This window comes from Microtus oregoni, unplaced genomic scaffold (assembly GCF_018167655.1).
Source record: "Microtus oregoni isolate MIOR12 unplaced genomic scaffold, Mior012 000013F_ref0000133, whole genome shotgun sequence".
NCBI lineage: Eukaryota > Metazoa > Chordata > Mammalia > Rodentia > Cricetidae > Microtus > Microtus oregoni.
The window spans coordinates 32,382,644-32,400,070 of NW_024543072.1; the positions used below are offsets into that span (position 1 = coordinate 32,382,644).

At 41.2% G+C, this 17,427-nt stretch overlaps 1 protein-coding gene across 1 annotated transcript; it reads left to right on the forward strand.

Annotated features, from left to right (window-relative positions):
- The first annotated feature begins 1,737 nt into the window (after positions 1-1,737).
- Positions 1,738-17,091, forward strand: LOC121454978 (flavin-containing monooxygenase 5-like). The gene is made up of 8 exons (XM_041662444.1): positions 1,738-1,872; positions 4,348-4,536; positions 5,315-5,477; positions 6,940-7,082; positions 7,778-7,977; positions 12,867-13,219; positions 15,753-15,825; positions 16,716-17,091. Exons 1-8 carry the CDS (start codon positions 1,738-1,740, stop codon positions 17,089-17,091), a joined length of 1,632 nt encoding a protein of 543 aa, XP_041518378.1.
- The last annotated feature ends 336 nt before the right edge of the window (positions 17,092-17,427 follow it).

A 17,427-nucleotide genomic window follows, 5' to 3' on the forward strand; every position in this document is an offset into this window, starting at 1 on the left:
CAAGTTGCTGTGGAATTTGGCTTCATTTTCAAGAGCCGGGGAGGAAGATCATCTCTACCTTCATTAAGAGCTCTAAACTAAACTTCAATTTTCTTCTTTACAAGGGTTGGTACCTTAGTTTTTCCTTATAATATACAGTTTTGTATAGGCGAAGTTTGAGATCGTCATTAACAAATTTTATCTGATTATAATAGATGGTATAATACTTTCTAAGCATGGTAGCAAGTTTAAAAGGGGGGTTAAGAAATTAATTCATTCACCCTTTTCAGCCCATAGATGTTTATTAGATTTCATCCACGGCACCTAATAAATCTCAAGTGCTGCGAAGAGTTTATTGCTCATCCACAAAGAGACAGAACTGCAATAAAGGTATGTTGGAGCTATAATAAGAGTTCTACACAAGTCACCATGGTTACTGAGAAAGAAGAACTTAACTAGCTATGCATGAGCTGCTCACACAAGACTTTACATGGGAGAAAAAAAGAGGCTAGTGGGGCCAGCATCAGCAACCAAGGGCATCTTCATCAGCAAAGGTCACGGATGCACCAGTATTGGATGTGGTTCAGTGAGACTGAAACACAAAAATGCTCGCTTCTAAACATTTGCCACCATGTGGCATTTCCCCTTTATCTGCATCTCTCTGTTCCTTTAGACTGGAGCCCCTGAGGTCAAAGGTTTCTTTTGTGACCTCCGCAGCCATCACAGGACCTAGTCCACAGTTTGGGTGAGTGTTTATTGACTGATACATAAAAATTGTAAGTAAGTGGATGAATACAGTATCTAAGGCTCAGAAACACTAAATTGCTATGTCATCATTCTGAATGGTAGTTTCTATAATTTTCCCAATTATATCTCTGAACTTTCATAATGCCATTTTTAAATTTTCTTTTAAGAGAAGAAAATATCACATGAAATTAACTTTGCTTTTCTAAGCATTTGTGGAGTGTAATTATTGATCACTAATTACTTTTATCAGTATTGTTTTCTCCTCAGATGCCTTCCATACCAGCATGCCACTGAAATTTATCTCTTAAAGATCACACGAGTCCACAGTTTGGGCACACAGTATGCCTACTTCAGTCCCTGTCTTCTTGAACTATAACCAGAGAGCTTCCAGCTCTACACACCCGTGATGCTTTCTTTTGCATCTGCCTTCATTTAGGTTGTCTTTACTCTGCAATTTTCACACACACACACACACACACACACACACACACACACACCACCACCACCACCACCACACCATACAACATCAACACACCAACATGCTCTCTCCCCAACACACACCCTCCTAGCTTCACACCTAGCTAACTCCTGGGCATTCATTCTTAACTTTGCATCTCTTAAGTCCTCCACAGGCCTCCCCTGCTCTGCCTGTTCATAGCCCACATGGTGTCATTGCACTTACTAAAGAGCTCACCCCAAATACCTTCTTACCTGTTGTCGATATGATTCATGTACTCCTCTGCAACCTGTGGGATTTTTCCAGGGATTGATACACCTGTGTTTCTCTGGCTCACTCTAAGGAGAACTTAGCAGGCAGAACAAGCAGGTTTGTGTGCATGTTTATGCCATAGGTTTGCTTATTGTTATTTGTGGCAGATATTCAATATATTAATTATAAGAACAATAAAAATTAGGGCAGTAAACTACAGGTCTTTGTGATAAAGTGCTTTTGTTTCAATTTATTTGGATGATGGTGAAAGTTCTCAATGCTTCTTTGTCAGTGGTAGCACCATGGCCAAGAAACGGATAGCTGTAATTGGAGCTGGCATCAGTGGCCTGGGAGCCATCAAGTGTTGTTTGGATGAAGATCTGGAGCCAACCTGCTTTGAAAGAAGTGATGACATCGGAGGCCTGTGGAAATTTCAAGTACATTTGCATTTTATTTGACTTTAAATATGGTTTCACTAATATAGCTGTAACAATCTGGAGAGTTTCATTAAATGAAACATACAGGATGTCATATAATCAGTCATTTGGTGACTCTAATATTTGTGCTTACGTCAATTATTGAGGAAATCTGTCAACTTCAGATGAGGAATAAAATTTGGAAGATTGTATTCAAAGCAGCTGAAATTCCGTGTGACCCTCACTGATACTAGTAAAGGGATGGTGGCTATAGATTGTTTTTAACTGTTTAGACGTGCTGTTCTTATTCAAAGCTAAGGGTGCTGTAGATTTGAGAGGTAGGACAGACTGGTGGTTGGTGGTTCATTGATGACCTTCTACTATGTAATTATGTAATTTTATATTCTGTCTTGTGGTAATACCTGCATGATACTCTTTCTTAAATATTCCAGAACACCACAGTAGAGGGATACAGATCAGTGTGTGTAGATCTGTCTCTGTCTGTGTGTCTCTCTCTCTCTTTCTCTCTATGTATGTGTGTGTATATATGTGTATGTATGTGCATGTGTGTGTGTGTGTGTGTGTGTGTTTTACGGGGCAATGACTATTTTTCTCTGAGTTCTAAATAGCAAGGGACGCACTGTTTTCAAGGGTGCTAAATGTTGAATAGGTTCAAGTTTCTAAGTGAGCATCTTCTTTTGGTGCTTCTCTCATTTATTGGATGTGCCCATGAAACTCAAGACTTGCCATCAATGCTTTCCAGTTTTGGAGATCTTACAGAACTGTTTTGTTCACCAGTCATGGATGGCTCTTAGAGGGTCTTCGTTGACGAAATAAATTTCTTGTATTGCTGTTGGTTTTCATCCCCACTGGGGGAATATAGCAACCATTTAATTGTGAGACTTCATTCCTGTGGACAGTGGTTGCCCTGGCAAAGTAGTTAGCATGGCAATCTCACAGGGATCTTCCTTCCGTGCCCCTGAACAAAGAAGTATCCAAGGAGCAGCCTTGCTCACCCTAAATACCTTCTGACATATTGTTGATATGATTCATGTACCCCTCTGCAACCTGTGGGATTTTTCCAGGGATTGACACTCGATTTATAAATAACAATATCTATGTTATTTCTTTTTTAAGAGTTCATTCATTCAATGAACATTTTTGAATATTTACTTTCACAAGGCACTTTTACAAGTGACAGAATATACTAACAAATATGAGTACAAAATTCTCAACATCGGGGAGCTTAAACTCTAATTAATACAAGATAAAGGAAAATAAAATAGTGTAGATAGTAGCGGTAAGCAAGCATGTTGCAAAAGTACAGCAGGATCTGAGACTTGGGAATATAACTTAAGTAAGAGGCCATAGATAACCTCAAGATAAAGTGGTTTGGGAACAATGAGTTAAATAAAAAGCAAGGCTGGGGAGCATCTGAAAAGGGGTTTAGAGGGAACTTGGGGTGCAGAACTGTGAGGTAGGAGCATGGCTCACTTGGCAGGAAGAACCAGCAAGCTGGTGCAGCTGGCTTAGTGCCCAAGGCGCGGGGGGGGGGGGGGGAGCTAGACTATGCTTCTGAGAGATGCATAAAACTGGATTTTGTCAGTGGGTATAGACTGTAGTGAAGATTTTGACCGAAACTGAGATGAAAGAGAAACATTCTTACGTTGTAGAAGGACCATCCTGCTATGTTGAGACTAGAGAATTGGAAAGGCTTAAAAAGTATATCTAATTTCAAAGGTTCTCAGGGATAAGGCAGACATGATATTATATCAAACTGTATCAAGATTCATGAGAGGACAGCAAGTTGTACTATTTAAAATATGATATAGTGTATCATACATGTTAGTGTCTATTACATTTCTCTTAGCAGTTTTATCATATATATGAATGATAACTATATGTGCTTATAAGTTCATGACTATTATATATTTTAATTGATAGCTCCTTTCATTAGTATAGAAAATCTTGTTTCTAAAGAAGAAGAATATTTACTGTACAGGGCATGGTATTGGTATTACTATTACTATCTTTTGGTTAGAGCTGGTACATGGAACTGCCTGAGCCCCAGCTAGAACTGGAGTGTGGAGACTGTAGACATGGGTAGCGTCTGGGAGTGCATTGGCCCTTCCCATTTTGTGTAGCATTTATGGCTGCTAGTCCCCCAGCTTTTGTTTGTCTTAAATTGTATTTTACTTTCATACTTAAGGGAATTTTTATTGGGATTAGAAATAATTTTTGATTTGCCATTTGAAAAATGATATTCTCTTTTCTGACATCCATTATTCTGATTGAGAAGTCATACACAGGATTTGTGGTTGGTCTGATATGATTCTTTCTCTAGGAAACACAGGATCTTGGGTGAAAACATCAGTAAATGTTTGACAATATAGAAAAAGCAATGTTCCACTTTTTAAAAATACCTGACATCACTTAAAAATGTTTTATTACCTTGTAATTATGAAGTTTGTTGCAGTGAGGGGTTTTCTCTTGTAGAAAAATCCGTCAGAGAAAATGCCGAGTATCTACAAATCCGTGACCATCAACACTTCAAAGGAAATGATGTGTTTCAGTGACTTCCCCGTTCCTGAGCATTTTCCCAACTACATGCACAACTGCAGACTCATGGACTACTTCAGAAAGTACGCCAAGCACTTCAGCCTTCTGCCTTACATCCGATTTAAGGTGCAGTGTTGCGTCCTGTGTATGTGCGCATGCATGTGAGCAAATACCCTCACCTGTGCATGCACAAAAGTACCTCCTGGTTCCCACACATGAAGAACCGGTCATCAGTGAGCATCCATGGCAGGAAACTATCACAGGTTGAAGTCTTTTGACAGTTTCAGTTGAATGTGAGGCTGGAAGACTTTGCTCATCAGAACTTGGTCTGGTCGTGCATTGTGGTGGCAAGCCCTCCTTATCAGTTCCAATGTTGGAGGACTTAGAATAATGCTAGTAGAGATTGAGCCAAATCATGTTGCTTACAAAACAAGAAGCAGGCTCATGTAAAGAATATTTTATTTCCTACCTTCTACCTTTGATCAGCACTAAAACCTAAACACACAAACCCATTTTCATCTCGTGATGAAATTTTTAATTCCCTGAACTTCACAATGCCGGCCAGAGGTAAAGGGATACGCCCATCCCAAGGAATGAAAAATGTGAAGAAATATCTCTATGCGTATCCTCCCTAGGAAGATATGAATGCTGTGGCTCCAGCCACTCCATTATTTCATAAAGCCTCAACTGTTTCTGTTTCTATAAAAGAGTATGTCTGTAACAGAATTTCCCCAATATGTTGAAAATCCACCCCACACTGAAGCTCCTGTGGAAGGAACAGGAACTATATTGTCGTGAATGTCTTAGCTAAGTGTCCCATCGGGGTTTGTGGGACTCGGAGAGGAGGGCTCGGCAAGAACTGTCAGCTGAGTCACCTGCGTTTCCTTCTGTGTTCCCTTCTCAGACCCAAGTGAGGCATGTGAGGAGGCGACCAGACTTTGGAGTCAGTGGACAGTGGGATGTGGTCGTGGAGACGAATGGCAAACAGGAGAGCCTGGTCTTTGATGGGGTTCTGGTCTGTAGTGGCCATCACACAGACCCCCACCTGCCACTCACATCCTTCCCAGGTGTGTCCTGGAGAACCTGCTAGAAAGGCATTTTCCAAATAATTTACAGGCAGAAATGAGTGGGCAAAAACGTTACTAAATTTCATGAGTGGGCATAAATGCTACTAAGTTTCATGAATGGGCATAAATGTTACTAAGTTTCAAGAATGCGTGTAAGTATTATTAAGTCTCATGAGTGGGCATAAATGTTATTAAGTTTCATGAGTGGGCATAAATGCTACTAAGTTTCATGAATGGGCATAAATGCTGCTAAGTTTCATGAATGAGCATAAATGTTATTAAGTTTCAGTGAATTATCCCTGGTGTCCCTCAGTAGCAAAGTGTTCCTTCTCTGTTAACAGGACAATGTAATCCATTGAAATACAAGAACAGGCAAACACAATGACCCATGCTCTCCCCCTTATTATCATTACATCCAGCTTCTACTGACTAACAGAAATCAGCCCACATTCAAATAGTCGTTGTTTTGTCAACATATTTGATCTCGGTCTATTCCAGAGAAAGTGCAATTAATAAAAATGAGGGACAAGTGACTAGCAAGCAGCTGGCAAGTCCACACACTTGGAAATCTTAGCATATGGGGAAGAAGCTTCGGTGCATTTATTTATCATGAGTTCATTTTTAATTTTTATTTTATTGGTAAAATATAATTACTCATTCCCCCTCCCTTCCTTTCTTTACTCCAACCACGATATATACAATATATATGATTTAAGGGCTGGCCACTTGGTATTGGATAAACAATCAAAGGGTATTTTCCCTGGAGAAGACTATCTCTCTGACTCTCGGCGTTTCTTACTCAACTGTAGTCTACATGTATGTGTGGGGGAATAAAATTTCCCTCTTCCAGGTCTTAGCTTCTCATTGACCCATAAAACCAAACGGACAGCTTGCTGCTCCCTTGTAGTTCTATATGGTAAGATGGTATCCATCTCAAGCCGGCGTGTTTTAGCTCCACTGTCTCACCTGACTAAACCCCTCCTCTGACTTTTGACTTGCTTGCTCTCTCTTTCCATCAAATTACCACCAGGAATCAATTAGAAAATACTTTAAGTTTCAATTCCTTTGTATGGTGCCCAGGAAACCACTGTGGAAAATGGAGACACAGTAAAAAAGATTGTTTAAAATGGTTGTTCAAAACTCTGAGTGAATTAGGTGTAACTGGTGTATAATCATTTTGCACACTAACACAAGTATTTACAAAATGAAAGCCCCTGTTTTTTTTTAAGCATTATATGCAATATATTCAGGAAAGCATTTCCAGGTATGAAATAATCTGCAGATTACACATCCCATGAGCTTCCTTAAATATGAATAGCATTTGGGGACTATGTGTGATCTTCAGCTGCCTGGCCCAGATTTCATTTCTTCCTCTTTCAGGTTGTTCAGAATGTAACTTTCTTATATGTGTCAATATGTAAAAGTCCTCCTTATAATGACAAATTATCTTCTTCAACCACAGGCATTGAGAAGTTTGAAGGCTGTTATTTCCACAGTCGGGAATACAAAACTCCCGAGGACTACACAGGAAAGAGAATCATCGTGGTTGGCATTGGGAACTCCGGGGTGGATATTGCCGTGGAACTTAGTCGAGTGGCAAAACAGGTTTGTTGGTGATTGTTAACATCGCCAGAGGAATGCTGTGCATTTGTAGGTATCACCCTAAATACTGTAAGTTTGGTTTAAGAAGGGCCAGAAAAAAAAAATGTAGAGAAATCCATGGACCCACTTCAAGATGTTTAAAATCATGCTAAGTAGAAAATGAAAGCAAAATAATCCCCTAAACTACCAATGGGAATGACATGCAAACAACTCCCAGGCACCCTAGGGGACCACTAGAATGGATTAGATGACTGATTTGATTCTTCTTGGTAGGGTCTTCCTATGAGGGAGAATATGTGCTATTTGTCTTCTGGGTCTGGTTTATGCTCACCAAATATTTTAAACAGATTTATTTTAATGCAAACAATACAGACTGTGACAGCAATATGGCAATTGACTTACGAATTCAAACCCTTATTAACATATGAAGTACAGTTAGGTCAATATCCAGGAAAACTTTTTAGCATGGTATTTCAGAGACAGGTAGATGAGCGAACTGCATTTAGTTTTCATGAGTAAATTTGGTGTCATATAGACAGCCCTTTTCTGGGTTTAGTAAAAGTTCTGGCAAAGCACCGCACGGTGGCCACGGCTCAATGCTTGTCCACCTATTCTCCTGTGGTCCACACTCTCCACCAGGGTGATGACAACAGGCAAGCATTCCTCTCTTCTCTTCTGCTGTAATTACCCTTCCACAGGTATTCCTCAGTACCAGGCGAGGATCGTGGATTTTACACCGCGTTTGGAATAATGGATATCCCATGGACAGTTCATTTTTCACTCGGTTCCATAGCTTCCTTCAGAAAATATTAACCACAGCAGCAGTAAACAAATACCTCGAGAAGATACTGAACTCAAGGTTCAACCATGCACACTACGGTCTGCAGCCACAGCACAGGTGACAAACAGGGGGCTTGATGTGGGTAATCATATGTAGGTTTGTGCTTTGAAGACAATTGAGCTTTTGACTCCTGTTGATCTCATGCCCTTAGGACTGTAAACCACTTAGATTTGTACAATGTACATTACTGAAGGCAAGTGCACATGTACTTCTTGGCACCGCTTGTATATCCTCAGCCGTTCATCAATCAAGTGACACTTGATTGCTAGACACCAAAACTTCGGGCAAAAGGCAAATACAGTGCTCTTACTCTCCATAGACATCAACCGTGGAGATGGGAGAAGACTCAAACACAGGTTTGAGCAAAGCAGTGTGAGATGAATGTCAGAGACATTGTGAATTTTGTTGAGGTTGGGGTAGACGTGTCAGGGAAGCCACAGGGGGAGCTGTCTACGGTGTCCTCCCTCTACAGGATCACCCCTGTAATTCAGCTCTTATCCCGCGGCAGTGTCTCAGTTCAGAAATCATCAGTAGCCTCCAGTTAATAAGCAAAAGATGGAGAGGGATTAAGAGTAAGTGGAGTTAAAATAAAAGACATAAAACGAAGAAATATTACTCAAACAAGTTAGGTGCCCCAGAGTTCACTCATGGGATACTTATCCTCAAGTTCATATATTAATGATATGTCACGGTGGTGCCATCACGGGTGATTGAGAGTAGATGGTGTCATGAGGATGAGGCCCCAGGAGGGCTTAGGACTTTTACAAGAGGAAGATAAACTAAGTTAGAGGTTTGGCTCTGTCTTCCTGTGTGGTGCCCTATGCCACTTCAGACTGTGCAGTGTCCCCAACAGCAAGAAGGTACTCACTAGGTGTGACTTGGTGACAGTGGCTCTCCAGACCTGATCTAAGTCAATAAATGTTATATTTTTTTAATAAATGATATATTGTTCTAGCAAAGGTAAACAGATAAGTCAACAAATGCTATATTTCTTATACGACTATTTAAGGTCTTCAAGGGTTAGTGTGTGTGTGTGTGTGTGTGTGTGTGGTGTATGTTGTACGTGTATGTGAGTATGACTGGATATGGAGGTCATGGCTTGATGCTAGATATTCAGTGAAATTGCTCTCCATCTTATTTTTTGAGAAAAGCTCTCAGTGTGTACTTTGCTCATCCATTGAGCTAGATTAGCTAGACAGCATGTCACAGAACCTTCTTGTCTCCTCCTTCCCATTGCTGAGATGACAGTTGTACACTGCAATGACCAGGTTGTTATGCAGACGCTGGTGCTCAAACTCAGGTTCTTGTTCTTGCACAGCTAGCACTTATGGACTTAGCTATCCTGCCCCCTCACTACCTTAAATGTTTCAGCAGATGGTACAAAAGAATGTGACATGTATGTTATGTTCACTCAAAAAATATTAACAATCTTCCATTATGCTGTGAATGAAAACATTGTGTTCTATGGAGGAAGATGAGAACATTTTTTAAACTATAGTGTCAGGAGAATTATAAAGGACATGAATAATGAATATGACAGACTGTCTAGGGTAGAATGGATGGATAAACTAACAGAATGATCAAGGAAGCAATTTTTAGGAGTGATGTTTAGGCTAAGACTTAAAGAGTGAGAAGGAGCCACCACGAGAAATCATCCAGCAAAGAAGGCTGTAAGTAGGAGGGTTCTCAAGCAAAACATCTCTGAGCTAGGAAGGTCTGGGTGCAAAGTGAGGAACAGAAGAGAACCAGCACTGTGACGACATCAGGGAGAGGACCACAAAGAGGCAGAAGCCAAGGCACGTATGTCTGGAGCATGGAAAATGGATTGTGTCCATTTTTTAAGACGATTGCATAATTCTAATGTCTCTAACTCCCTCTGCTCTACACGTACAGTGAGACTGTTACTATAGTGAGGCAAATCAAAACATTCAGGATCTCACGTAGACCTAGTTTGGCAAAAGCACCTAAATCCATAGTGCAATAGTATTTATTGTTGGTTATAGTCCCTATGCTGTGAGTTTGAACCTTAACTTGTTCATTCTGTACATCTGTGACTTTCTATCCTCTGACCCACATCTCTCTAAGTTCTCCTCCGCCCTAAAGCCTGTCATCAGCCACTGTATACTACTCATCTGACTTTTCTACCTTCTACATGTAAGCAATATAATATAATATAATATAATACTCTTTTCAGTATCTGCTGTATTTCACACAGCACACTATTTTTCAGGTTCATTATGCTGTGGCAACTGGCAATGTTTTCCTTTTCCTTCTTTATTTATTTTTAAGAATTTTGTATAACATATTTTGATCATATTCACCCTCCCAAATTCATACCAGATATGCATATCCAATACACATCTAGTGTTATGTTATTTTTAAATTGTCAAGACCAATTTGTGCTACTCATGTACTGTTTGATGTCAGCCTTTTAAACTTGGTTTCCTATGCCTACTAGGCAAGTGCTCTACCACCAATTTCAAGGTTGAATAGAATCCCATTGTACATCTATACCACAGTCATAGATCATATAAAAAGAGAGAACGAGACAGCCAGAGAGATGTATATCACAGTTACTTACCCTGATGAATCTACACTTGGGTTCTGTTTTGACTTTTTGGTTAGTGTGAATGAGACTACAATGAGCATGGAGTGTAGATATGTTTTGAGGGCACTGATTTCATCTCTTTGGGTATATACTAAGAGTAAGGATTAGAGGGCATCTGATAATACTATCTTTGTAAATGTCCGGAGCTAGGAGGCAAAAGGATCCATTAAGGCTTTACACAGTATGTCAGTCTTTCTTCTCCATAGGTCAGATAAGTACATGAAGATCAATTTTAGGAATCCCAAAGGTGACACTCTAGTGCACCCTGGGGAGAGCTTGGTGTGTGGTGCTGGTTAAAGGCAGCATCAATCCTTCCTGACGTGGTACCCTAACACTGACGAAGTGGGGAAGAGGAATAAGATGAGTCCCTCCTGAGGCAATCATGCCCAAGGAGGACACAGAAAGGCTTTCTCTGGATAACTTGGCAGGGATGGGATGTCTGCTGGTGTCCTTGTCTTAGCTCACAGAATTGGCCCACTGACCTTGTCCCTTCTGCAGAGGAAGCACCCAGAGGAGCCTTTAGGAGCCAAGGCAGCTTGTAGGAAGTGTCAAAGGGAAAGCTCCTCTCATATATCAATAACCAGAATCCAGACTGAAGAAGAATCCAGAAATTGAGGCAAGGTGCCAGGGAAATTGAATGGAGAAGAGAAGTCAGCTTGCATGAAAATTTGAAGCAATCTTTAACAAAGCCAAGGCTCAGGGAATCCTTTAGTCATTAAAAACGTCATTTCCCAATTAAAAGCCAAAGCAGATAGATAGCAGGAAAAATGTTTACTAGAAAGATGAGAGACAAGAATGGAGAGGAGATGCAGAACTCAAAGAAGGAGGAGAAGAAATGACTTTTCAGGTTGAAAGGGGGGTGCTGGGTTCCAGGATACAGTACTGGCACCACACGCACACAGAGAAACTCCTCAGGTAAGCCCCTCGGTCACATCTTTTCCTCTGTCCTGGCTGAACTGTACTAATTAGCCACATTCTTTGTCTCTTGCAAGTTAGCTTGAGAATGGGCCTTGAAAAAAAAAAAAAAAACCACAGGCATTTAAGAAGGTCTCTATGTCTTTTCCTAAAACACCAGCAGAAACTAACCTCAGCCTTAAGGTTAACTTAAGTCAAACTCTTAAACCCGTCTACAAACCCCATAGCCTGGCCTGCTCGCTGGGGCACACCTAGGTATGGCATCCCTTATCCTGCTCCACCAGGGCACACTGCAGCCTCCGGTGACTTCCTCTAGTACATTCTTTGAACATATGAGCCTGTTTCTGTACTTCTTACTTTAGAATTCCACCCTATTACTTATTGGAGAAGTTTCGAGTGTCTCCAGTCCTAGCCTCTGCCAGATAAAACCCTTAGGTAAATTGTAGCAGAAAGATAACACAATCTGCCTTTTATTGATCTGCATATGTACAACATTGGAGAGTATAGTGGAATAGCATTTACAGATTCTGCTAGAAAATATCTCAGCCCCAGGCTTCTAAATCCCATAAGCAGAAAAGAAAGTCATGTGAGTTCGAGTCCACAATAGAAAGCATCAGAGCAGGTACCTCAGAATAGAAGAAGGGGGGAAGGGGATGGGAAACATATAAATACTGATGTAAAATTAAATGTGTATAAAGGTAGATAGACAAGAAATGAAAAAAAAAAGGAACCAGAAAGAAAGGAGGGAAGGAAGAAATAGAAGAAAAGGAAGGAAAGAAAGAAGGATGGATGGGTGGATAGATGGATGGATCGATCGAACAAAGCAAGCAAGCTACAACTCATTCTTTCTGGGGCTGGGTGGTCTACATGCTGGTGAAGGGACACAAGCGTAAGGGAAACATCCCTGAATGTTCTGCTTTGCCTTCATAAACTCAGGAGTGATGAGGGAATTCATATGAGCTAAGTAGGGGCAGGACCTGAGTTTTAAAGCCCAGAACCCACGTGAAATTAAAATTTAAAAGTCAGTCATGGCCACATTTGGAAGGTGGAGCAAGTAAGTTCAGGGAACTCAATGGCCAGGCAGCTTAGCCAAAACCTCAAACTTTAGGCTCATGAGAGACCTTATCCCAAGGGAACTAAGACCTAGTATGATAAAGTTGGATGCCTTATATCCTCCCTTGACTTCTGCATGTTTGTGCATGAGTACATACCTGCACACACACACACACACACACACACACACACACACACTCGCACATGCACACACACACATACACTCGCGCACACACACACACTCGCACAGGCACACACACTCCTGTGTTTTGAGGGAGACCTGACAAGGGAAGTTGCTAGCTTCAAATCCTTCTTTCACACATTGCTTTCTCTTTCTTAGATTTGTTTAAATTTTCATTTTTCTGTACAGACCACTGAGTCAGCACCCCACTGTCAGTGATGACCTTCCCAATCACATCATCTCTGGAAGAATTCAAGTGAAGCCCAACGTAAAAGAGTTCACGGAAACAGACGCCATCTTTGACGATGGCACGGTGGAGAAGAATATTGATGTTGTCATCTTTGCCACAGGATACAGCTTTTCTTTCCCATTCCTTGAGGATCTGATTGCAGTTACTGACAACGAAGTGTCCCTGTATAAGCTGATGTTCCCTCCAGACCTGGAAAAGCCGACGCTGGCTGTCATTGGGCTCATCCAGCCCTTGGGCATCATCCTACCAATTGCAGAGCTCCAGTCTCGCTGGGCTGTGCGGGTGTTCAAAGGTCTGTGAACAAAGGCTGAGAGGGGGCCTGGCAGTTTGCTTAAAGTGAACCCTCATTTCTCTTCACACTAGTTTCCAGTTAAACATGCCCTTCCTTTTTGTTGTTGTTGTTTTCCTTTTATTGACAATAGATTCTTTTCTCACATAATATATCCTGATTGTGATTTTTCCCTCTACCTCCTCCAAGTTCCTTTCCACCCCTCCCATCAAGATCCATCCCCTTCTGTCTCTTCTTAGAAAACAAACAGGCTTCTAAGGAAATATGATTATAATAAAAACTAACACATCAGAATTGAACAAAACAAGCAAAGAGAAAAAGCCCAAGAGAAGGCACAAGAAACAGAGACCCATTTGTTCACTCACTAAGGAATCCCATAAAGTCACTAAACTAGAATCCATACACACATGCCCATGCATGCATCTCTCTCTCTCTCTCTCTCTCTCTCTCTCTCTCTCTCTCTCTCTCTCTCTGTGTGTGTGTGTGTGTGTGTGTGTGTGTGTGTGTGTGTATGCAAAGGACCTGTATGGCAAAAAGAGAGAAGGAAAAATAAATAAATAAATTTATAAATAAAAAGATAATTTAGAAAAGGAGAAAGCCCTTGTCTCAACATTATGAGACAAGAAACCTCCAAAGATGTGATCCAGTTTGTTGTCTATTGGCCATCTACTGTTGGGCATGCGGCCTACTCTTAAGAGTAGTTTGTTTTCTCAGTAAGATTTCCTTGGAGGGAACTAAATTTTCATTTGAAAATAGTTATCAATTGGAAATTACTTCTGAGTTAGGGATGAGGGCATGTGTCTACTTCTCCTTTCAGCTCCAGGGCCCCGTCTTGTGAAAAAGACCTGTGCAGGCCCTGTACATGCATCTCAGTCTCTGAGAGTTCTATGTGTGTTTATCTTGTTGATGTAAAGGGTCTTGTTTTCCTGATGCCCTCCATCCCCTAAGGTGATTACATTCTTTCTGCCTCCTATTCCATGGGGTTCTCTGAGACCTAGGGACTGGAGGAGGGTATTTGATGAAAACATCCCTTTTGAGGCTAGGTGTTCCAAGATCTCCCAATGCTCTCTGTAATTCTTCCCAACTTCTGCAGGAGGAAGATTCTCTGATGATGGCTAAGAATGACCATAATCTATGATTACAATAGAACGTCACTAGGAATCATGTTATTGCTGTTTTTATTGGTTTGTTGGTTTGTTTGTTTTAGAAGAGTAGTATTTGGTTTCACTCTAGGTCCCAGGCTATTTAACTTCAGGTTGTTGGTCGCTTGAGCAGTGTTGGGTATGGCTTCCATCTCATGGGGCGGGCCTTAAGTCAAGTCAGACATTGGTTGGTTACTCTCACAATTTTTATGCCTCCATTGCACTAGCATATCTTGCAGGTAGGACTCCATTGCAGATTAAAGAGTGTGTGGCTGGGTTGGCGCTCGTTTCTCCTTTGGTATCATGCAGAGTACCTTTCTGTATGAACACTAGCACATAGCGGTGAAAGCTCTAAGTAGGCACCAGCTTGATGTCTCTGTGCTCAATGAGTTATGTGGGTGTTGCCTTCAATAATGGGGCCTTGCCATCAGGGTGTGGAGAGCAACCAAGAGTCTTGGATAAAGCCTGGATTATTTGGGAATTGCCATGGGAGTCCCTTAGCCAACACCGCAATAGAAACAATGCAATCCTGGTACTTGAAGCTTCATTTGGTAACAAGAAGTAGACAGTTGGGGATCTGTCTCCCACATTATTTGGGAATTTTATTTATATTTTCTTCATATATGTCTATATTTTAGGAAGATTCTACTATATTAGGTTTTCATAAAACCCCTCAAATGGTTCTTAATTTTAGTTATCTCTCACCATATCCCCTCCCTTGTCTTTCCTCCCTCTCCCATTCCAGCCATGCCCTCATGCATCCATCACTATCTGTCCCCTCAGTTCCTTTCTCTATACCTGACATCTGAAGTTCTAGGGATTGTAGCTTATCATTAGCTTAACAACTAATACCCACATTGAATACATATTTGTCTTTCTGGGTCTGGGTTAACTCACCCAGGATGAATTTTTTTCTAGTTTCATCCATTTGCCTGCAAATTCCATGATTTCAGTGTATAAATTTACTACATTATTTTTTACCCCTTCTTCTGTTTTTGAGGGACATCTAGATTGTTTCCAGTTCATGACTATTATGAATAGGGCAGCAATGAACATGGATGAACAAGTGTCTCTGTGGTAGGATGAAGTATCCTTTGGATATATGCCGAGAGTGGTACAACTAGAATTTGAGGTAGATGTTTCCCACTGACATCCATGGTGCCTGCACAACTTTGCACTCCCACCAGCAGTGGATGAGTGTTCTGATTCCACACTCCTGCCAGCATGAGCTGTCACTTGGCTTTTTGATCTTAGTCATTATTCTAGGTGTAAGATGGAATCTCAAAGTCCCTATGATTTGAGATAACTAAGGATCAACAACTGAGGATGTTGAGCATTTAAGTTTCACATGCCTTTTTTATCTTTGCTAATCCTGATGGGTTTTTCACTTCCAGGGCTGAACAAACTGCCCTCCATGAAGACCATGAAGTCAGACATTGCCCAAAGAAAAAGGGCTATGAAAAAACGGTAAATAAAAATGCAGTAAGAAGTGTTTGGAAACCTCAAAGGGATGATGGGCTTCTTAGCGTGAAATTCTAACTCAGTTCTCCATGTCTGTCTCACCCTTCTCCATTCCCTACACCTTGCAATCACACAGCATAAAACCAAGTGCACATCTTAGTCCTCTGGCTCAGTTCTATGGTGAATGAGTGTATACTTATCCCCTGCATATCTTACTAAGTCTGCAGTTACATCTGCCACTTCTGTCTCCATCTTTAGTTGTAAACAGAGACTGCTCACTTGTTCCCGGATCTCCCATACCCAAATAAACACACAGAAACTATATTAATTACAACACTGCCTGACCAGTGACTTAGGCATATTTTAACTAGCTCTTGCATCTTGAATTAACCCATTTCTATTATTTTGTGTATCATCACAAGGCTGTAACCTTGACAGTGAATCCAGGGAGGGACTGGAAGTTAAGTTCTCCATCCCATCTGCATATCACACAGCTAAGTATTTAGCTACATCAAAATCTTTTTTAAAAAGTTCTTCAAGCCTTTCTCTGGCCTCCGCACATACACACTACTACAGCACTTACACACCCACCCACACACATGCACACACCAGCACACACTAAGAAAATAAATACAAAGAAAAAATCACTTCTAAGAAAGGCATTTTAAAGACCACTGTGAACATGGTCTGTAGAAAAACATCCTGATATAAAAAAAAACAGTTACTGTACATTGAGGGCTAAAGCATGGATTCTGTGTTCCATTCAGCAGCTGAGTGGTGCTGGGTTTCTCAAGGAAGCTCGCTCTCATCTTCTTTACCTCTAAGGTAGAAATAGTTAAAGCTCCTGCCCAGTCCTGGAAGCTGAGTTTTCCTTCCATATTCTGTCTCTGCTTTAGGTATGTGAAGACAGCCCGACACACAATCCAAGTGGACCACGTTGAGTACATGGATGAAATTGCCACTCTGGTTGGGGTGAAGCCCAACCTGCTGCTCCTGTTTCTCTCAGATCCAAAGCTGGCCATGGAAGTTTTCTTTGGGCCCTGCACCCCATACCAGTACCGTCTGCGGGGTCCAGGGAAATGGGATGGGGCCCGGAGAGCCATCCTGACTCAGAGAGAGCGGATCATGAAACCCCTGAAGACCCGAATTACTAGTGAGAACAATCACTCCACCTCAGGGCTCTCTTGGATAAAGATGGCACCAATTGCCCTGGCATTTCTGGCTACGGGTTTAGCATACTTTAGATATATTTACCATGGTAAACGCAAGTGAATGAGTGAATTGGGAAAACATGTCCTCCTCCTCCTCCCTTGTAGATCATTACAAAGCCTTTAGAGAGTAGCATATGCCAGTCTCATTTAACACGACTGTAGTCACAGAAATGTTTGGACAAGCGTTACAAGCAGAAGAGCTAGAAAATGGGTGTGTATTAACTTGTACAAACCATCTTGAATCACAAGGAGAGCTTCCCTTAAAACAGCTTTGAGCCCATACTTAAAACTTAAGAGGCTTTTGCAGCCAAGCTAATCCTAACTGGTTCCACAAAGGTTGGTTATACTTACAGGAATCGATAAATATTAATTGTGCACTGATTATATTTTCCACTTA

What these genes read in the sequence shown, in the direction of transcription:
- LOC121454978 (XM_041662444.1), top strand. Translation starts at nt 1,738, where the DNA reads ATGGCCAAGAAACGGATAGCTGTAATTGGAGCTGGCATCAGTGGCCTG. An exon ending in TGCCTTACATCCGATTTAAG is followed by an intron (nt 4,537 to 5,314) that starts GTGCAGTGTTGC and finishes TTCCCTTCTCAG; the next exon opens with ACCCAAGTGAGGCATGTGAG. An exon ending in GGCTGTGCGGGTGTTCAAAG is followed by an intron (nt 13,220 to 15,752) that starts GTCTGTGAACAA and finishes TTTCACTTCCAG; the next exon opens with GGCTGAACAAACTGCCCTCC.